The sequence below is a fragment of the Anomaloglossus baeobatrachus genome, chromosome 6 (assembly GCF_048569485.1).
Source record: "Anomaloglossus baeobatrachus isolate aAnoBae1 chromosome 6, aAnoBae1.hap1, whole genome shotgun sequence".
Lineage (NCBI taxonomy): Eukaryota > Metazoa > Chordata > Amphibia > Anura > Aromobatidae > Anomaloglossus > Anomaloglossus baeobatrachus.
This window is the reverse complement of record NC_134358.1, coordinates 380,242,160-380,260,538: the sequence shown is the minus strand read 5'-3', so window position 1 is coordinate 380,260,538 and position 18,379 is coordinate 380,242,160. Positions and strand designations below refer to the sequence as shown.

At 49.6% G+C, this 18,379-nt stretch overlaps 1 protein-coding gene across 5 annotated transcripts in view; it reads left to right on the top strand.

Moving 5' to 3' along the window:
* Window positions 1–18,379, top strand: part of GOLGA4 (golgin A4) — a 246,749-nt gene that overhangs the window by 127,276 nt on the left and 101,094 nt on the right. For all 5 annotated transcript variants that reach the window (XM_075315051.1, XM_075315054.1, XM_075315052.1 and 2 more), the window contains one exon: window positions 17,494–17,672. In XM_075315051.1, the coding sequence (XP_075171166.1) occupies window positions 17,494–17,672 (179 nt within the window). The remainder of the gene's footprint in view (window positions 1–17,493; window positions 17,673–18,379) is intronic.

Below are 18,379 nucleotides of genomic sequence, written 5' to 3'. Positions count from 1 at the left end.
CCAATCTCATACTTACCGATCCCCGATCACCGGCGCTGCACGGCGTTCACACTGCTCCGGCGGCTTTTTCTAATTTGAAAAAGCCGGCCGCTCATTAAACAATCTCGTATTCCATGCTTTCCCCGCCCACCGGCGCCTATGATTGGTTGCAGTGAGACACGCCCCCACGCTGAGTGACAGGTGTTTCACTGCACCCAATCACAGCAGCCGGTGGGCGTGTCACTATCGAGTATAGAAATAAATAATTAAAAAAAAACGGCGTGCGGTTTCCCCCAAATTTAATACCAGCCAGATAAAGCCATACGGCTGAAGGCTGGTATTCTCAGGATGGGGAGCTCCACGTTATGGGGAGCACCCCAGCCTAACAATATCAGTCAGCAGCCACCCAGAATGGCCGTATACATTAGATGCGACTGTTCTGGGACAGTACCCGGCTCTTCCCGATTTGCCCTGGTGCGTTGGCAAATCGGGGTAATAAGGAGTTATTGGCAGCCCATAGCTGCCAATATGTCCTAGATTAATCATGTCAGGCGTCTCCCGGAGAAACCTTCCATGATTAATCTGTAAATTACAGTAAATATACACACACAACTGAAAAATCCTTTATTAGAAATAAAAAACACAAACCCATTCCCTGGTTCACCACTTTAATCAGCCCCAAAAAGCCCTCCATGTCCGGCGGAATCCAGGATGGTCCAGCGTCGCTTCCAGCTCTGCTGCATGAAGGTGACCGGAGCAGCAGAAGAAACCGCCGCTCCTGTCACCTCCACGCAGCAAATGAAGAGAGCCGCATGATCGGCTGAGCTATCACTGAGGTTACCTGGATCCAGTGGTGGATGCAGCGGTGGCCGCGGGTAACCTCAGTGACAGCTCAGCTGATCGCGCTACTCACCGCCGCTCCGGTTAGCTCCACGCAGCAACTGAGGTTAGTATCGCGATCAGCTGAGCTGTCACTGAGGTTACTCGCTGCCACCGCTGCATCCACCTCTAGATCCAGGTAACCTCAGTGACAGCTCAGCCGATCACGCGGCTCTCTTCATTTGCTGCGTGGAGGTGACAGGAGCGGCGGCTTCTTCTGCTGCTCCGGTCACCTTCATGCAGCAGAGCTGGAAGCGACGCTGGACCATCCTGGATTCCGCCGGACATGGAGGGTTTTTTGGGGCTGATTAAAGTGGTGAACCAGGGAATGTGTTTGTGTTTTTTATTTCTAATAAAGGATTTTTCAGTTGTGTGTGTTTATTTACTGTAATTTACAGATTAATCATGGAAGGTTTCTCCGGGAGACGCCTGACATGATTAATCTAGGACTTATTGGCAGCTATGGGCTGCCAATAACTCCTTATTACCCCGATTTGCCAACGCACCAGGGCAAATCGGGAAAAGCCGGGTACTGTCCCAGAACAGTCGCATCTAATGTATGCGGCCATTTTGGGGGCGGCTGCTGACTGATATTGTTAGGCTGGGGGGCTCCCCATAACGTGGAGCTCCCCATCCTGAGAAAACCAGCCTTCAGCCGTATGGCTTTATCTGGCTGGTACTAAATTTGGGGGGAACCGCACGCCGTTTTTTTAAAATTATTTATTTCTATACTCCATAGTGACACGCCCACCGGCTGCTGTGATTGGGTGCAGTGAGACACTTGTCACTCGGCGTGGGGTCGTGTCTCACTGCAACCAATCATAGGCGCTGGTGGGCGGGGAAAGCAGGGAATACGAGATTGTTTAATGAGCGGCCGGCTTTTTCAAATTAGAAAAGCCGCCGGAGCAGTGTGAATGCCGTGCAGCGCCGGGGATCGGTGAGTATGAGAGAGGGGGGACACTTCAGTCACTCGGGGGATTAGAGGTCACCGGTGAATCCTTCACAGGTGACCGCTAATCAGTACACGGCACACAAACAGAGCCGCGGCATGACAATGACGTCGGGTGAAGTTCACCCGAGTTCATTCTCATCCCGCTACTCTGTCTTCCGACATGTAGTAACGACATTTTGCATCACTCACTGACATTTCTCGGAAGATCAAATAACACGCACGTGTGCCTTTAAACATAAAAAAAACATATGTGCACCTTTTGGTCGTATCTCCGGTATGTACGGAAACGGACCAAACACGCACGTTTTAAACGGATGTGTGTTGCAGGCCTAAAGCAGCTTTTTGAAAGGGAAGTTGCTAACGAAGTCGCTGTAAAGTCCCCTTTACATACTGAGACTTTGCTGCACAGCGGGAAACAAAGGACCAAAGAATGGTCCTGAACGATTTGTAGCGATCAGCAACTTCACAGCAGGGGCCAGGTCGCTGATGTGTTTCACACACTGCAATGTCGCTGTGGAGGTTGCTATAACGTCAAAAAAACGGTGACGTTACATCGATGTCGTTTGCGATGTTGCAGTGTGTAAAGCCACCTTAACTGTGAGCTTTATGGCTGCCAGTGAGCACTGTACCTTGTAGCCACTACCACCATAGCGTTTAACTTGGAGATTTTCTCCACTATCCAGGACTTTGTGAATTTCTCTTTTGATAACATTTTATTTATCTTTTATGTAAATTATACACTGTTTTAGCATATTTCCTATATGGGATACTTTAATCTTGATGATTTTTTTTTCTTTGTCGCTCCATTGGGAGACCCAGACAATTGGGTGTATAGCTTCTGCCTCTGGAGGCCACACAAAGTATTACACTTTAAAAAGTGTAACCCCTCCCCTCTGCCTATACACCCTCCCATGGATCACGGGCTCCTCAGTTTTATGCTTTGTGTGGAAGGAGGCACACATCCACTCATGCATTCTCATATTCGTTATGTCGGTTGGAAAAAAGAGGGCCCCCACGGGGCCCCCTGCATGTTCCCTTCTCACCCCACTATGTCGGCGGTGTTGTTAAGGTACCCATTGCGGGTACAAAGGCCGGAGCCTCATGCCGTCTCCTTCACCATCCCTTAGCGGCTCTGGGAGAAGTGGGATCCTGAACGGTCATCCAGTTGCTGGGAACGTACTCCCTCCGCAGCCCCTGTGGGAATCTGCCGGACCGGAGTCTATTCAACCTCAGGGACCGGGCCCTGCAACTCAAAGGTACTCTGTGTCCCCATTGGGGAATGTGCAGGAGCGCACCTTCTTCCCGGACGCTGCGGCAGCTGCTGGATTGTGAAGACCGGCGGACTTCCGCGCCGACCGTGCCTGCTTGTCGGGCGCGGTCTCAAATTTAGTCCCCGACTTCATCGCGGCCTAGTCGCAAAAATCCCGCCCCCGGGCCTGCCTGTCAGGGGTAAGGGCGGGACTGCTGACCTGACGTCGGATGTGAGGGCTGGAGCATCCTGCATGTTTCCTCCCCCCTCACTGACCACTGTGGGGACCCCAGATTCCCGCACTTTCCTGGCGCCGCCCACGCCTCCACTCCTCCCCTGAGATCTCCGGCAGCCATTTTTTGGGCATTCTGCCGGTGGAGGATTCTCAGGAACAGCTCTGTAGCTCCAGGGGACCTAAAGCTGGGAATCTGGAGGCACACACTCCGCTTGTTAGCGGTCAGTAAGCCACACCGGTCACCCGGTGCTGGTCCCCCCTAGGGTGCCGGAATAGATACGTATTTATATATATATTTCTGTTCCGTCGGGCTGTATACCCTGTTTTTGCCCATATACCCTCAGTGATCATTCTCCTAGGAGACAACAGCATGTCGTCCACAAGGAGCAAAGCTGTTAAGGCACAGGGGTTTTTTGCGGCCTGTACCTCTTGTGGGGCTATGTTACCTGCGGGTTCCACCTACCCTCACTGAGCAATGCTCGACCCCTGTTTCACTTGCTCAGCCGGAGCCTCGGTCACTAGTGGACCCCTCGGCTCATGTAGACCCCCCCCTGCTCCCCCTGTCCAGGTGCCAGGGACAGAGTTCTCCTCTTTTGCTGAGAAACTCTCTGAGTCACTTTCACAATCCATGGCTCAGTCTATGGACAAATGGTCTGCCAAGCTGCTAGAAGCTTTGCAGTCCAGACCGGTCCTTACACAGGCCCCGGCCCCTGTTGGATCGTCACCTCCAGGCCCCTCTCGGTCCGAGCCGCAGCGCACTCCCAGGTTGGGCCCTAGGTCCCACGCGGAGGACTCCTGTCAGGACCACAGTCCTAGACGGGCTAAGCGGGCTCGCTGGGAATCTTCCCCGACTTCTTCACGCTGCTCGGGTTCCCAGCTTGAGGACTCTCTGGAGGACGAGGCGGACGTCGCAGCTCAGGGTTCTGACCCTGACGTCGCCCTTAACCTTGATACACCTGAGGGGGACGCATTAGTGAATGATCTTATCTCGTCCATCAACCAGGTGTTGGATCTCTCTCCCCCGCCTCCTACTGTGGAGGAGTCGGCGTCTCAGCAGGAGAAACACCAGTTTCGGTTCCCCAAACGTACACGTAGTGCGTTCTTCGATCAGTCTAACTTCAGAGACGCTGTCCAGAAGCCCAGAGCGGTTCCGGACAAGCGCTTTACTAAGCGCCTCACTGACACGCGTTACCCCTTCCCCGCTGAAGTCGTTAAGGGGTGGGCTCAATGTCCCAAGGTGGATCCTCCAGTCTCTAGATTGGCGGCTAGATCTGTGGTATCGGTGGCAGATGGCTCATCGCTAAAAGATGCCACTGACAGGCAGATAGAGCTCCTGGTGAAGTCCATCTATGAGGCCACGGGCGCGTCTTTTGCCCCGGCCTTTGCAGCCGTGTGGGCACTCCAAGCTATCTCGGCTTGTCTGACTGAGATTAATGCTGTCACACGTAATTCTGCTCCGCAAGTTGCGTCTTTGACTTCTCAAGCGTCAGCTTTTTCTTCCTACGCCATGAACGCAGTCCTAGACTCGGCTAGCCGTACAGCTGTGGCATCCGCTAACTCTGTGGCAGTCCGCAGGGCCGGTTTGCCGTTTGCTGGCGAACGCTTGTTTGGCGAACGACTGGATGAGATTAAGGAATCCAAGGGAAAGGACTCATCCTTACCCCAGTCTAGACCTAAGAGACCTCAACAACGGAAAATACAATCGAGGTTTCGGTCCTTTCGTCCCTCCGCCAAGCCACAATCCTCTTCGTCCAGCAGGCAGGAGAAAGGCCAGAGGAACTCCTATGCGTGGCGGTCCAAGTCACGCCCCCAAAAGGCCGCAGGAGGCACTGCCTCCAAGGCGGCCTCCTCATGACTCTCGGCATCCCCTAACCGCATCCTCGGTCGGTGGCAGGCTCTCTCGCTTTGGCGACGCCTGGTGGCCACATGTTCAAGACCGATGGGTGAGAGACACTGTCTCACGGTTACAGGATAGAGTTCAGCTCCCGTCCTGCGGCTCGTTTCTTCAGAACCTCTCCGCCCCCCGCTCAGGCCGACGCACTTTTTCAGGCGGTGGACGCTCTGAAGACAGAAGGACTTGTGACCCCCGTTCCCCTTCAGGAACGTGGTCGCGGCTTTTACTCCAACTTGTTCGTGGTGCCAAAAAAGGACGGATCATTCCGTCCCATTCTGGACCTCAAACTGCTCAACAGACACGTGAGAACCAGACGGTTTCGGATGGAATCTCTCCGCTCGGTCATCGCCTCGATGTCACAAGGAGACTTCCTAGCATCGATCGACATCAAAGATGCTTATCTCCACGTGCCGATCGCACCCGAACATCAACGCTTCTTGCGTTTCGCCATCAGGGACGGACACCTTCAGTTCGTGGCATTGCCTTTCGGCCTGGCGACAGCCCCACGGGTTTTCACCAAAGTCATGGCATCCGTCGTGGCGGTCCTACACTCTCAGGGCCACTCGGTGATTCCCTACCTAGACGATCTCCTAGTCAGGGCCCCTTCTCGGTTGGCGTGTCAACACAGCCTTACAGTCGCTCTGACGACTCTCCAGCAGTTCGGGTGGATCATCAACTTCCCAAAATCCAAGTTGACACCGACCCAATCACTGACTTACCTCGGGATGGAGTTTCATACACAGTCAGCGGTAGTCAAGCTACCGCGAGACAAACAGCTTTCTCTGCAGGCAGGGGTGCAATCACTTCTTCGGAGTCAGTCACACCCCTTAAGGCGCCTCATGCACTTCCTGGGGAAGATGGTGGCAGCGATGGAGGCAGTGCCGTTCGCGCAATTCCATCTACGGCAGCTCCAATGGGACATTCTCCGCAAATGGGACAGGAGGTCAGCTTCCCTCGACAGGAACGTCTCTCTTTCCCTTGCAACCAAGACGTCACTTCAGTGGTGGCTCCTTCCCAATTCTCTATCGCAGGGAAAATCCTTCCTACCCCCAACCTGGGCTGTGGTCAACACGGACGCGAGCCTGTCAGTGTGTTGAGCGGTTTTTCTCCACCACAGGGCTCAGGGAACCTGGACTCCGATAGAGTCTTCCCTTCAGATCAATGTTCTGGAAATAAGGGCAGTGTATCTAGCCCTATTGGCTTTTCAGCGGTGGCTGGAGGGCAGGCAGATCTGTATCCAGTCGGACAACGCCACTGCCGTCGCATACATCAACCACCAAGGCGGCACTCGCAGTCGTCAAGCCTTCCAGGAAGTCCGGCGGATTCTGCAGTGGGTGGAAGCCACAGCCTCCACCATCTCCGCAGTTCACATCCCGGGCGTAGAAAATTGGGAAGCAGATTTTCTCAGTCGTCAGGGCATGGATGCGGGGGAATGGTCTCTGCACCCAGAAGTGTTTCGAGAGATCTGTCGCCACTGGGGAACGCCGGACGTCGATCTCATGGCGTCACGGCACAACAACAAAGTCCCGGCATTCATGGCACGGTCTCAGGATCACAGAGCTCTGGCGGCGGACGCGTTAGTTCAGGACTGGTCGCAGTTACGACTGCCTTATGTGTTTCCTCCTCTGGCGATGCTGCCCAGAGTGTTACGCAAGATCAGGTCCGACTGCCGTCGCGCCATTCTCGTCGCTCCAGACTGGCCGAGGGGAGCGTGGTACCCGGATCTGTGGCATCTCACGGTGGGTCAGCCGTGGGCGCTTCCAGACCGCCCAGACTTACTGTCACAAGGGCCATTTTTCCATCTGAATTCTGTGTCCCTCAACCTGACTGTGTGGCCATTGAGTCCTGGCTCCTAGCGTCTTCAGGGTTATCTCAGGATGTCATTGCCAACATGAGACAAGCCAGGAAGCCAACGTCCGCCAAGATCTATTACAGGTCTTGGCAAATCTTCTTATCCTGGTGCTCTGATAACGGTTTCTCTCCATGGCCGTTTGCCTTACCCACTTTTCTTTCATTCCTCCAATCCGGAATGGACAAGGGTTTGTCACTCGGCTCTCTCAAGGGCCAAGTATCGGCGCTCTCCGTATTTTTTCAAAAGCGTCTAGCCAGGCTTCCGCAGGTCCGCACGTTCCTGCAGGGAGTTTGCCACATAGTCCCACCTTACAAGCGTCCGCTGGAGCCCTGGGATCTTAACAGGGTGCTAACGGCTCTTCAGAAACCACCTTTCGAGACGCTGCGGGATGTCTCTTTATCACGTCTTTCGCAAAAGGTGGCCTTTCTAGTGGCAATTACATCACTCCGGAGAGTGTCTGAGCTTGCAGCGCTGTCATGCAAAGCCCCCTTCCTGGTGTTTCACCAGGATAAGCTGGTTTTGCGTCCGGTTCCGGAATTTCTCCCTAAGGTGGTATCTACTTTTCATCTCAATCAGGATATCTCCTTACCTTCATTTTGCCCTAATCCAATTCACCAATGTGAAAAGGATTTGCACTCTTTGGATCTGGTGAGAGCACTCCGGCTCTACGTGTCTCGCACGGCGCCCCTGCGTCGTTCAGATGCGCTCTTTGTCCTTGTCGCTGGCCAGCGTAAGGGTTCGCAGGCTTCAAAGTCAACCTTGGCTCGGTGGATCAAGGAACCGATTCTCGAAGCCTACCGTTCTTCTAGGCTTCCGCTTCCTTCATTCTACCAGAGCCGTGGGTGCGTCCTGGGCATTGCGGCACCGGGCTACGTCTCAGCAGGTGTGTCAGGCAGCGACGTGGTCTAGTGTGCACACTTTCACGAAACACTATCAAGTGCATACCTATGCTTCGGCAGACGTCAGTCTAGGTAGGCGAGTCCTTCAGGCGGCGGTTGCCCACCTGTAAGAGGAGGGCCGTTTCGGCTCTTTGTTATTGAGGTATTCTTTTACCCACCCAGGGACTGCTTTTGGACGTCCCAATTGTCTGGGTCTCCCAATGGAGCGACAAAGAAGAAGGGCATTTTGTTTACTTACCGTAAATTCCTTTTCTTCTAGCTCCTATTGGGAGACCCAGCACCCGCCCCTGTTCCCTTCGGGCTGGTTGTTCTTTTGTGTACACATGTTGTTCATGTTGAATTGTTCTTTTGGTTCATGGTTCAGTTCTCCGAACATCCTTCGGATTGAATTTACCCTAGACCAATTTATAAGTTTTCTCCTTCCTGCTTTTGCACCAAAACTGAGGAGCCCGTGATCCACGGGAGGGTGTATAGGCAGAGGGGAGGGGTTACACTTTTTAAAGTGTAATACTTTGTGTGGCCTCCGGAGGCAGAAGCTATACACCCAATTGTCTGGGTCTCCCAATAGGAGCTAGAAGAAAAGGAATTTACGGTAAGTAAACAAAATTCCCTTCTTTGTGTGTCCCTGTATGAAATTTATGATCTACAAAGCACCATTTGCTGTTTTTATATTTATTTATTTGATTATGTACTAATGAAAAATTAATTTTAACATTTATTGACTTTGTCACTTTGTGCTGTCTGTATGAACATTTAATAGTTAGGTATTTAAAGTGTAATACTTAGAGAAGACATCATGAGCGTAAATACATCGAGTTCACCATAAGTTGCTTATGATTTCTCAGACTTAAAAAGAGAAAGGCTTTGTAGACTTTGTATAAAAAAAAAAAAAAAAATCTAAAGAAGCCAGCCCAGTTCTAGAAGAGCATTCTTTTGGAGAGATGAAACTAAGATCAACCTGTACCAGTCTGATGGGAAGAAGAAAATATGGAGAAGGCTCTGAATGGCTCATGATCCAAAGCACACCACATGCTCTGTAAAACATGGCGGAGGCAGTGTAAGGTCCGGTCATGCATGGCTTCCAATGGCACTGGGTCACTAGTGTTTATTGATGATGTGAGTGAGTAAGAAGCAGCCGTATGAATTCTGAAGTGTACGGGGCTATGCTTCCTGCTCAGATTCAACCAAATGCTGCTCAACCAAATGCAGCAAGGTTGATTGGATGGCACTTCAAACTACAGGTGGACAATGACCCAAAACAGACTGCAAGAGCAACCCAGGAGGTTTTTTCTTTTTAAGGCAAGGAAGTGGAATATTGTGCTATGGCCAAGTTAGTCATCAGATCGTAGCCCTATAGCGCATGCATTTCACATGCTTAAGACAAAACTTAAGGCAGAAAGACCCACACACGCGCAAAGAATCACATAGGAGGAAACCCAGAGTTTGGTGATGACTATGGCTTCCAGACTTCAGGTTGTCATTGCCTGTATAGAATTCTCTAAAAAAAAAGTATTAAAAATTAACATTTTTTTTGTGGTAAAGTAAATTTGTCCAATTACTTTTGAGTCCCTGAAATGCTGAGGCTTTGTACAAAAATGGTCGCAATCCGTAAACTTCTCACAGGATATTTTTGTTCAACCCCCTATAATTAAACCTGAAAGTCTCCTATTTTATCTCAGTTGTTTCATTTGAAATAAAAAAATATGATGGCATGCAGAAGAGACCAAATCAGGAAGATTCTGTCACTGTCCAAACAGATATAGTTAGATCAAGAAATATTTGCAGTACCATAGTGGTAAAACACTCCTAATGTTTTAAATAATTGATATTTTTAAGATCAATTTAACCACTGATTTTTAACTTAAAAGGGGATTCTGTAGGTTTGAAGTAAATTTCCACTCGGGAATTTTTTTGAACAATATTTTTAATGAGATGATCTACTTTTTAACTGGGAGATTCCCCCCCCCCCAACAATCACGAAGACAAGGGATCACCGCGTCCACAGTTGAATCAGTCGTCCGTGTACATGTGCATCTGCTGCTCAACTCAGTCTGTGGGACGAATTGAAAACGAAACACTGTAGCCCACAATCCCATCAGCCCTAAACACTGCTCACTTGTGCTTTGTTTAATGACTAAGACCAATGGTTGGTGATGTGCGCTCTGCTATATCTTTTTTGGTCCAGTATGCTTTGAATAAAGCAGTAATGTCAATGCTCAACTTTCCTGAAATGTAACTTTGGTACTTGGGATTTAATTACTCTCTTATTGATCAGTTGTCTGAGCAGCAACTTTACTTTTATTTCACAAGAAAGTGTTGTTTAGAAATTTTGACTCCTAACATTGCTTGATATGTAAAATAACAAACACAGCAGGTACTCCTCCCCAGATTCAGCGCCAAATCTCCATAGCTGCTCTGGTTTCAGTGGTTTGGCTGTAGTGGTCATCTTAATCCAACAGCTCAAATCATCGGTGCAACTAGTCTCTGAACTAAGCATCTCATATTCTCCAACTTGGCTTAGCCACTGAGCTTAGTGATTGGCTGCAGCAGTTATGGGATCTCTTGACGTAATGTCACTGCTGCAGCTAAAACGCTGAGACCAGAGCAATAATGACAGGTTTTGGACCTAGGGAGGGTGAAGACCATCTGAGTTTGCTATTAAACAAGACAGGCAGAGTTGGGTCTACTTTTAGAAAAGTGGAATACCCATTTAAATAAGATTTAAACTCACTGTATTTTAGACCACTCCGTGCTGAAGGCACTCCGTGCATGTAGTCTAGTGCATGTTGATGTCTTGGTTTGCTGTGCATTATCTTGGAGCTTCCGCATCTTAATTCTTTATTACAACATGGTCAATGTAGTCTTATCACCTTGACATTAGTCAACCAGCAGGCTTCTTTCCTCCCACGCCACCTTAAGCTGAAGTGTCGAGTAACTGTATACTGTTTTATAAAGAGGACTTCTCATTGAAAAGACTGATTGCTCAGCCTGTTTCAAGGGAGGTAGTAAAAACATATCTGTCTGGGACTTAAATGGGTGGTCCGAAACTAAAATGTATTTTAATCCTAAATGCCTATCTATTTAATGTTTTAATCTAATCGGTTTACTCATATACTTTTAATAAAAAAGTCCATTCCCTCACTACTCTAATTACTTTATTACTTATTATTTTTTTACTACTAATCCTAGTGGCTGCTTGGATAGTCAAATGAGTTTTCAGGTAGCAGAACCTGCGGTCACTGCTGCAGCCTCTGCCCTCTCCCTGAAATAAAGCATCTTTATCAAGTGATGTCTGTTTCAGGGGCTTGGCGGTTCCATACCCTATGGAGAATTGTGTTGTCAATTCCGACGTATGCTTAGTAGGATCTTGTCACTGTTCAATATGCCCAGTGACAGTGCACTCACTGGTTCTGATCAGAAGAAACGAGCCGGCAAGAGAGTGCACTGTCAGTATGCGTTGTAGTAGTGATCATAATTTTTATTCCTTTAGCATCAACATATGCCGCATCACTTGGCAAGATAACACATTGCAGAGTAACCTAGTTCAACGCATTCCAAGAGAAGTGGCCCTGTTTGCAAGCTTACAGTTTATGAGGAAATGGGGTTAACACAAAAGGTAAAAATAAAGTGCTTACGGTCCAGCCATCAGTATAATAAACTATTTTTATATAGCGTTAGATGAACCAGTCACCAGCCAGTATCTGTAGAAGTAGATGTATAAAGTGGTACTGAGTGCATGTAAGAGAGAATAGGGAATAGTTAAATTAGTGAGATGAGGTTATAGGTCAGTTTAAAGAAATATGTACTTGGGGTACGCTTGAAACTGTGGATACTGTAAATTAATCAGATTGTCTAGAGTAGTGTGCCGCCCCCGTGCCAGTAGCCGGGCTGCTCTGATCCGGATCCGCAGTGTGGCTCGAGGGATTCTACCGGACCCAGGGGTCGCACGGACACTTCAAATAAAAGGGGACATATTTGTACGGGATTTGCCGTAAACTGTCTGTGACGCACACCCACGGTGTGTGGTGAAGCGTGGCACCACCGCTGCTGTTGTGGGACTCCCGGGGTTGATGGGATGGCAGCTGGATGTTAACCCCTCCGTGGGTAGGGACGGTTGCCCCAGGGCCCAGTGTCTCTATGCCAGGGATGGTTACTGCAGGGGCCAGTGCGCCCGGTCAGACCGGGCGCTGTTAGGTTACTCACGGTTGAATAAATCACACTAGTCCTGTGGTAAACCAAGGTGCTGGTGGCCGGCCGCCGCGGTCGGGTGTATCTGGTCCCACATCCGGGCTGATGGTCTGTGTCACTTTCCTCTGCACTCTGTGTTTGGTGTGTTGGACTTCCCGGTGTGAAACATGAGAGTCCTCTCCCGGTCCTTTTTGTTGGGAGCCTTGCCCGCTGACTCTGACCCTTGGGATCTACCGGGCCCTGGCGGATGCCCTATCCCTCTCGGTGGGTGGCTGTCTGCTTTTGGGACTTTGGTTGGGACAGGACCTATAATCCTGCTCTCAATTGGTTAATTAGCTAGGCCGTGTGTTCCGGTCCTGGCTTCAGGGTCCAATTACCCCCTCTGTGCACGATTTCCGGGTCGGTTCTCCGGTGTCTATACCGGCGGGCTCCAACCCTGTCCCGGTCCACCTCGGATCTCCGGCAGCAGTCTTCTCGTCTCCTGTCAGACACGGACCACCGTCTGCCACATAGCCAGTACGCCGGGGCTCCAACCCCGACGCCTTTCCTTTCTGAACTTGAGCTTCACTTTCTCCTCCTCAACTACTCCACTCCTCTCCACTTGAACTTCAACTCAGAACTCCAACTTAGATTACTGCTTTTTCCTGCCCCGGGTTCTCCAGACCCCTAGGTGGGCGTTCACCATCCGCCTGGTCCCGCCTGGATGTGTGTGTTTTATTTTCTTTAACTTGCAGGTTAATCATGGAAGGTATCTCGGGGAGACTCCTGCCGTGAATAACTTAGGACTTAGTGGCAGCTATGGGCTGCTGCCAATAACTCCTTATTACCTCGATTGCCATCGCACCAGGGCCATTCGGGATGAGCCGGTTAGAGTCTCGGGACTGTGGCATCTAAAGGATGCGGCAATTCCGGGCGGCTGCTGGCTGATATTGTTAGGCTGGGGGGCTCCCCATAACGTGGCGCTCCCCATCCTGAGAATACCAGCCTTCAGCCGTGTCGCTTTACCCTGGCTTGTATCAAAATTGGGGGGACCGCATGTCGGTTTTTTTTTTTTTTTAATTATTTATTTTACTGCACGATATAGACCCACCCAGCAGCGGCTGTGATTGGTTGCAGTGAGACAGCTGTCACTCAGCGTGGGGGCGTGTCTGAGTGCAACCAATCATAGGCGCCGGTGGGCGGGGAAAGCAGGGAATACCAGATTGAATAATGAGCGGCTGGCATTTCAAAAGAAGAAAAGCCCGCCGGAGCAGCGTGACAGCCGTGCAGCGCCGCGCCGGTGATCGGGGATCGGTGAGTATGAGAGAGGGGGAGAGACTGACCGACGGACACAGAGAGGGACAGACCGACAGAGAGAGACAGACAGAGCGACCAACTGACAGAGAAAGAGACCGACAGACAGAGGGAGATTCACCGACATCCACAGACAGAGATTGACCAACATTGACAGAGAGAGACTGAAAAGACCTGCGTTTTGGTTGTCAAAAAAGCCTGCGGAACGCAACAAAAATGCAGTCCAAGTGCATTTTGATTGCGTTTTGACCCACAGCATTGATTTGAATGGGTGGAGAACGCAGCTACAACGCACAAAAGTGACATGCTGCTTTTTTTTCCGCAGCGATTTTGGGCATCCAAAACGCTGCGTTTGTAAACGCAGCGTGTGCATTGATTTTTCGGCTTTCTCATAGACTTTGCTGGGGAAGCTGAATGCATGCAATTTGGAACTGAAAACGCTGCAGTTCAAAATGCAGCCTTTTCGCGAAAAAAACCCCCGCAACGTGCACACATAGCCATAGGCTACATGCGTACGCTGCTTTTTTTCCTGCTTTTTTGCTGCTTTTTTGGCTGCAGTTTTGTCAGCTGAACTTTCTGACATCTGACTTCCCAGCAAAGTCTGAGAAATCAGATTTGTCATGCGCACACTGCAGTTTATTTGTCAGCGTTTTTTTTGTCAAAAGTTTGTGACAAAAAAAATGCAGCATGTTCATTCTTCCTGCTTTTTTGTCAACATTTGTCACCCATTGAAATCAATGAGGGCATCAAAAACGCAGGAAAAATGCATGCTAATCAAAAGTGGTGCATTTTACCTGCCTTTTACCTGCGTTTTTGCTAGCAAAAACGCAGGTGATTTGTCAGGAAGTGAGGTCAGGCAAGTGGTCCGGTCCCGTCCTCCATGTGTTCCCCGAAGTACCGCTGTCCCCAGGGGAGATGATGTGGAGGACGGGACTATCAGCAGCGGCAGCGAGAGGGGGATGGACATTGGCAGCTGAAAACATTGATTTTTCCCTCTCGCTGCTGCCGCCGCTGATAGTCCCGTCCTCCACGTGTTCCCCGAAGTACCACTGTCCCTAGCATGCACGCACAGGGGAGATGATGTGGAGGACGGGGACTATCAGCAGCGGCGGCAGCGAGAGGGAAAAATCAATGTTTTCAGCTGCCAACGTCCATCCCCCTCTCGCTGCCGCCGCCGCTGATAGTCCCGTCCTCCACGTGTTCCCCGAAGTACCGCGGTCCCCAGCGTGCACGCACAGGGGAGATGATGGACCCCTCTCACTGCCACCGCCGCTGAAAGTCCCGTCCTCCACGCTCCTGCCGGCTCCACTCTCCTGCCGGCTCCACGCTCCTGCCGGCTCCACGCTTCTGCCGGCTCCACGCTGTAGCGCGATCAGCTGAGCTGTCACCGAGGTTACCCGCGGCCACCGCTGAATTCAGCGGTGGCCGCGGGTAACCTCGGTGACAGCTCAGCTGATCGCGCGGCTGTCTTCATTAGCTGCATGGAGGTGACCGGAGCGGCGGTGTCTGCTGCTTCTCCGGTCACCTGCATGCAGCAGAGCTGGATGCGACGCTGGAGCATGCTGGATTACGCCAGACATGGAGGGCTTTGTCGGGGTTAATAAATTGGTAATGAGGGAATGTGTTTTTTATTTCTAATAAAGGATTTTTCGGGTGTGTGTTTATTTACTGTAATTTACAGATTAATCATGGAGGGTGTCTCATAGACACCTGACATGATTAATCTAGGATTTAGTGGCAGCTATGGGCTGCCAATAACTCCTTATTACCCCGATTTGCCAACGCACCAGGGCAAATCGGGAAGAGCTGGGTACAGTCCCAGAACTGTCGCATATAATGTATGCGGCAATTCTGGGCGGCTGCTGACTGATATTGTTAGGCTGGGGGGCTCCCCATAACGTGGGGCTCCCCATCCTGAGAATACCAGCCTTCAGCCGTATGGCTTTATCTGGCTGGCATTAAAATTGGGGGGGACCGCACGCCAGTTTTTTTTAATTATTTATTTATTTCTAATTTTTTTTTTTTCCAATTCAACAAGCTTTATGGGCTTGTTTGAACTGAAAAATACATGAAACAATTGTTGACAAAACTGCAGCCAAAAACGCACCAAAAAAGCAGCAAAAATGCACCTACATTTTTTGTGACATTTCCAGGCTCTCTCTGACAAGGTGCAGTTTTGGCTGCAGTTTTGGCTGCAGTTTTGGCTGCAGTTTGTGAACACGAAAAAGAAGCAGCGTGCGCATGTAGCCTTACCTTGTTTTCTTTGACATCTCATTCCCACAGTTCTTTATATACGCCAAGTGTTTTTATTTGTGTTTGGGTACTATTTAGCCTATTATTGTGACCTTTTGTGGAATCAATGCACAGTTTATCAATAAATTGACAGGCCTAATTGACAAAGAGCCTCTGTGGACTTAAATATGAAGATTTTTATATGGAAGTGTTTTGGGGTGTTTACTACTCCATATTACTGAAAATACATACATGGAGCCAACCAGAGTATTTTACAGAATGAAGTCCTTGTACTTCATTAGTGATGCGTGTGTTTAAAGAATATGGTTGGGTAATCTAATGGCAGCTATTGAGGTGGGTAACTCGAAGGGAATCTATCCTCAGAATTGCTTTTTGTTTCTTAACCGTAAACATTAAAACATTTTTAAAGTTGTTGCTTTTAGTTACTTTCCCATTTTTCTTTCTCTATTGAATACAGATCTGAAATCAGATCTGTTAGTTTTCATACAGTATTATACAGCCGGCGTCCACCAACATCTTGCGCTTTCTGCTGTTTAACCACTTAAATGCTTGTGTCCATCTCGCGCAACGGCACTTAACATGCACAATTCAAGTATGACAATTTTGATACCCACCCTCGCAAGTCAATTGAGGGGTGTTGATCTGTTGCCATGGCTGATGTCCTCCTACTGAAGAACCTCATGATTGCCACAGGCTGGGCTTCACAGGGGCGAGCACCTTCACTATATAATGTAGACTCAAATCTCCGGCTTTACTTGGCAGGTCATGGCAAATTAATTTTCATGTAGTGTTTTACCGTGAGCCCGTATGGTCCTGGAAAGCTTGCGTAGGAACGAACGTGATACACGCTGTATCCGATGGTCCTGTCCAGGTATCCAAGAAGGCATTAGGTTTAATCCTACCCTTAATACGAGTTATAAGACCGGGGCCACACGGGACTAGTGCGATCCTCGCATGACAATCTGCTGTACAGCGGGAGCCGAGTGTAATGGGAGTATCACTGCGATTTGGGTCTGATCTTGTGATCGGACCACAGCTGCGGGGGGCGGGCCGGCACTGAGGAGGGGTGGGAGGGATTTATCTCCATATCTCCTCCGTTGCCGGCTATTGTCATTCTCGCCCTGCACTCGCGTACACTGGTGTACTGCTAGTGCAGTGCAATTTTTCTCTCGCCCCATACACTTGAATGGGTGCGATTAGACACAAGGATCGCATTGCACCCGCAGCATGCTGCGACTGTTTTCTCGGTACGATTAGGGCTGAGAAAATAATGGCTCATGGGTGCTGGCACATAGGCTAATATTGGTCCGTGTGGAATGCAATGATTTATCGCATTCCACTCGCTCCGATTTTCATGACGTATGTCTTAGGCCTTAATGTCAGATCCATCCCTGGTATCCAGGCATCCAGGCCTAACTGTAAACAATTGACGGATCCGACACCTCACAACGCCATTCACTGGCTAGTTGCCGCTGATGAAAAATGCAGCTCAGATCCTCTTCAGCTAATATTGGGGTGTAATGGGCTTTGCCTAATACTTTCAAAACTTTTTTTTTTTTTTTTCTTTTTGTACCCAATTTCTAAAAAGCACAATTGTTATCAAGTGTATGTCATTATGTGTGTTCTAAGATATAAAGCCCCAAAAACTGCAAACTGTAACATTTTATGGTCATCAATTTCTATAGATTGTTCTGAAAGCTCCGCTATCTTTTCTGGATTATTAATTAGCTATAATCTTTTCTCTAATGTTGACCAGAAATCACCTTTATGTATTTATTTTTCTACTTGACTGAATTTCTTGTAATTTATTCTCCTTTTAGCTTTTGAACAATTAGAGAAAGTTGTGAGTGCGTCACAGAGCACGGAGGAGGCCCACAGAAAAGGCAAGCAAGACATGGAAGATCAGATCAAAGCTATAGAGCAGGCCAGTGAGGAGGAGCGGGTGAAGATCCAAAAGGAGCTCAGCCGTGTGAAGCAAGAAGTGGTGGATATTATGAAGGTGTGTTTTTTTTATCTTAGAATATCAAGGCCTAATACGGTGGTACCTCGCATAACGAGTAACCCTCTTAACGAGAATTTCGCTTAACAAGCAAAGCTTTCTGTAAATTTGTAACCCGCTTTACGAGAAAGCTTTGCTGTGCGAGCGAAATTCTCACCGCGCATACTTCCGGTTTCGTACATCGACCACACTCTGACCCGCACTTGCAGTCCACACAAACACACACGTACGCACAAACACACACTCACGCACACACACACACAGTATTATGCTCACCTTACCTTCCGTTCCACCGCCAGTCTCATGGTTCTTGTAGTTCCCGGGTACATCGCGACGTCCTTGCGGTGACCCAGGTGGCATGCGATGGAACGGAAGGTAAGGTGAGCGTATAATATAACATAATATGTTTACCTTTCATTTCATCGCCGGCCTCCTGAGTGCTGTAGTGCGCCGCTCCGCTCCAGTCCACGCTGTGTATCTGCATCCATAGCGACGAGGGAGGAACTTCCTGTCATCGCTAATGAAAGGCAGAGTGCTGGCCAATCAGAGGCAAGCGGCTCTGCCTTTGACGTCAGCGCTCTGGCCGGGAACTTCCTGCCTCGTCGTTATGGTAACGCGTTACACGGCCCGGCCCTGTACCAGAGAACAGCAAGTCCCAGCAGACCGGCGATGGAACGGAAGATAAGGTGAGCATATAATATGTGCGT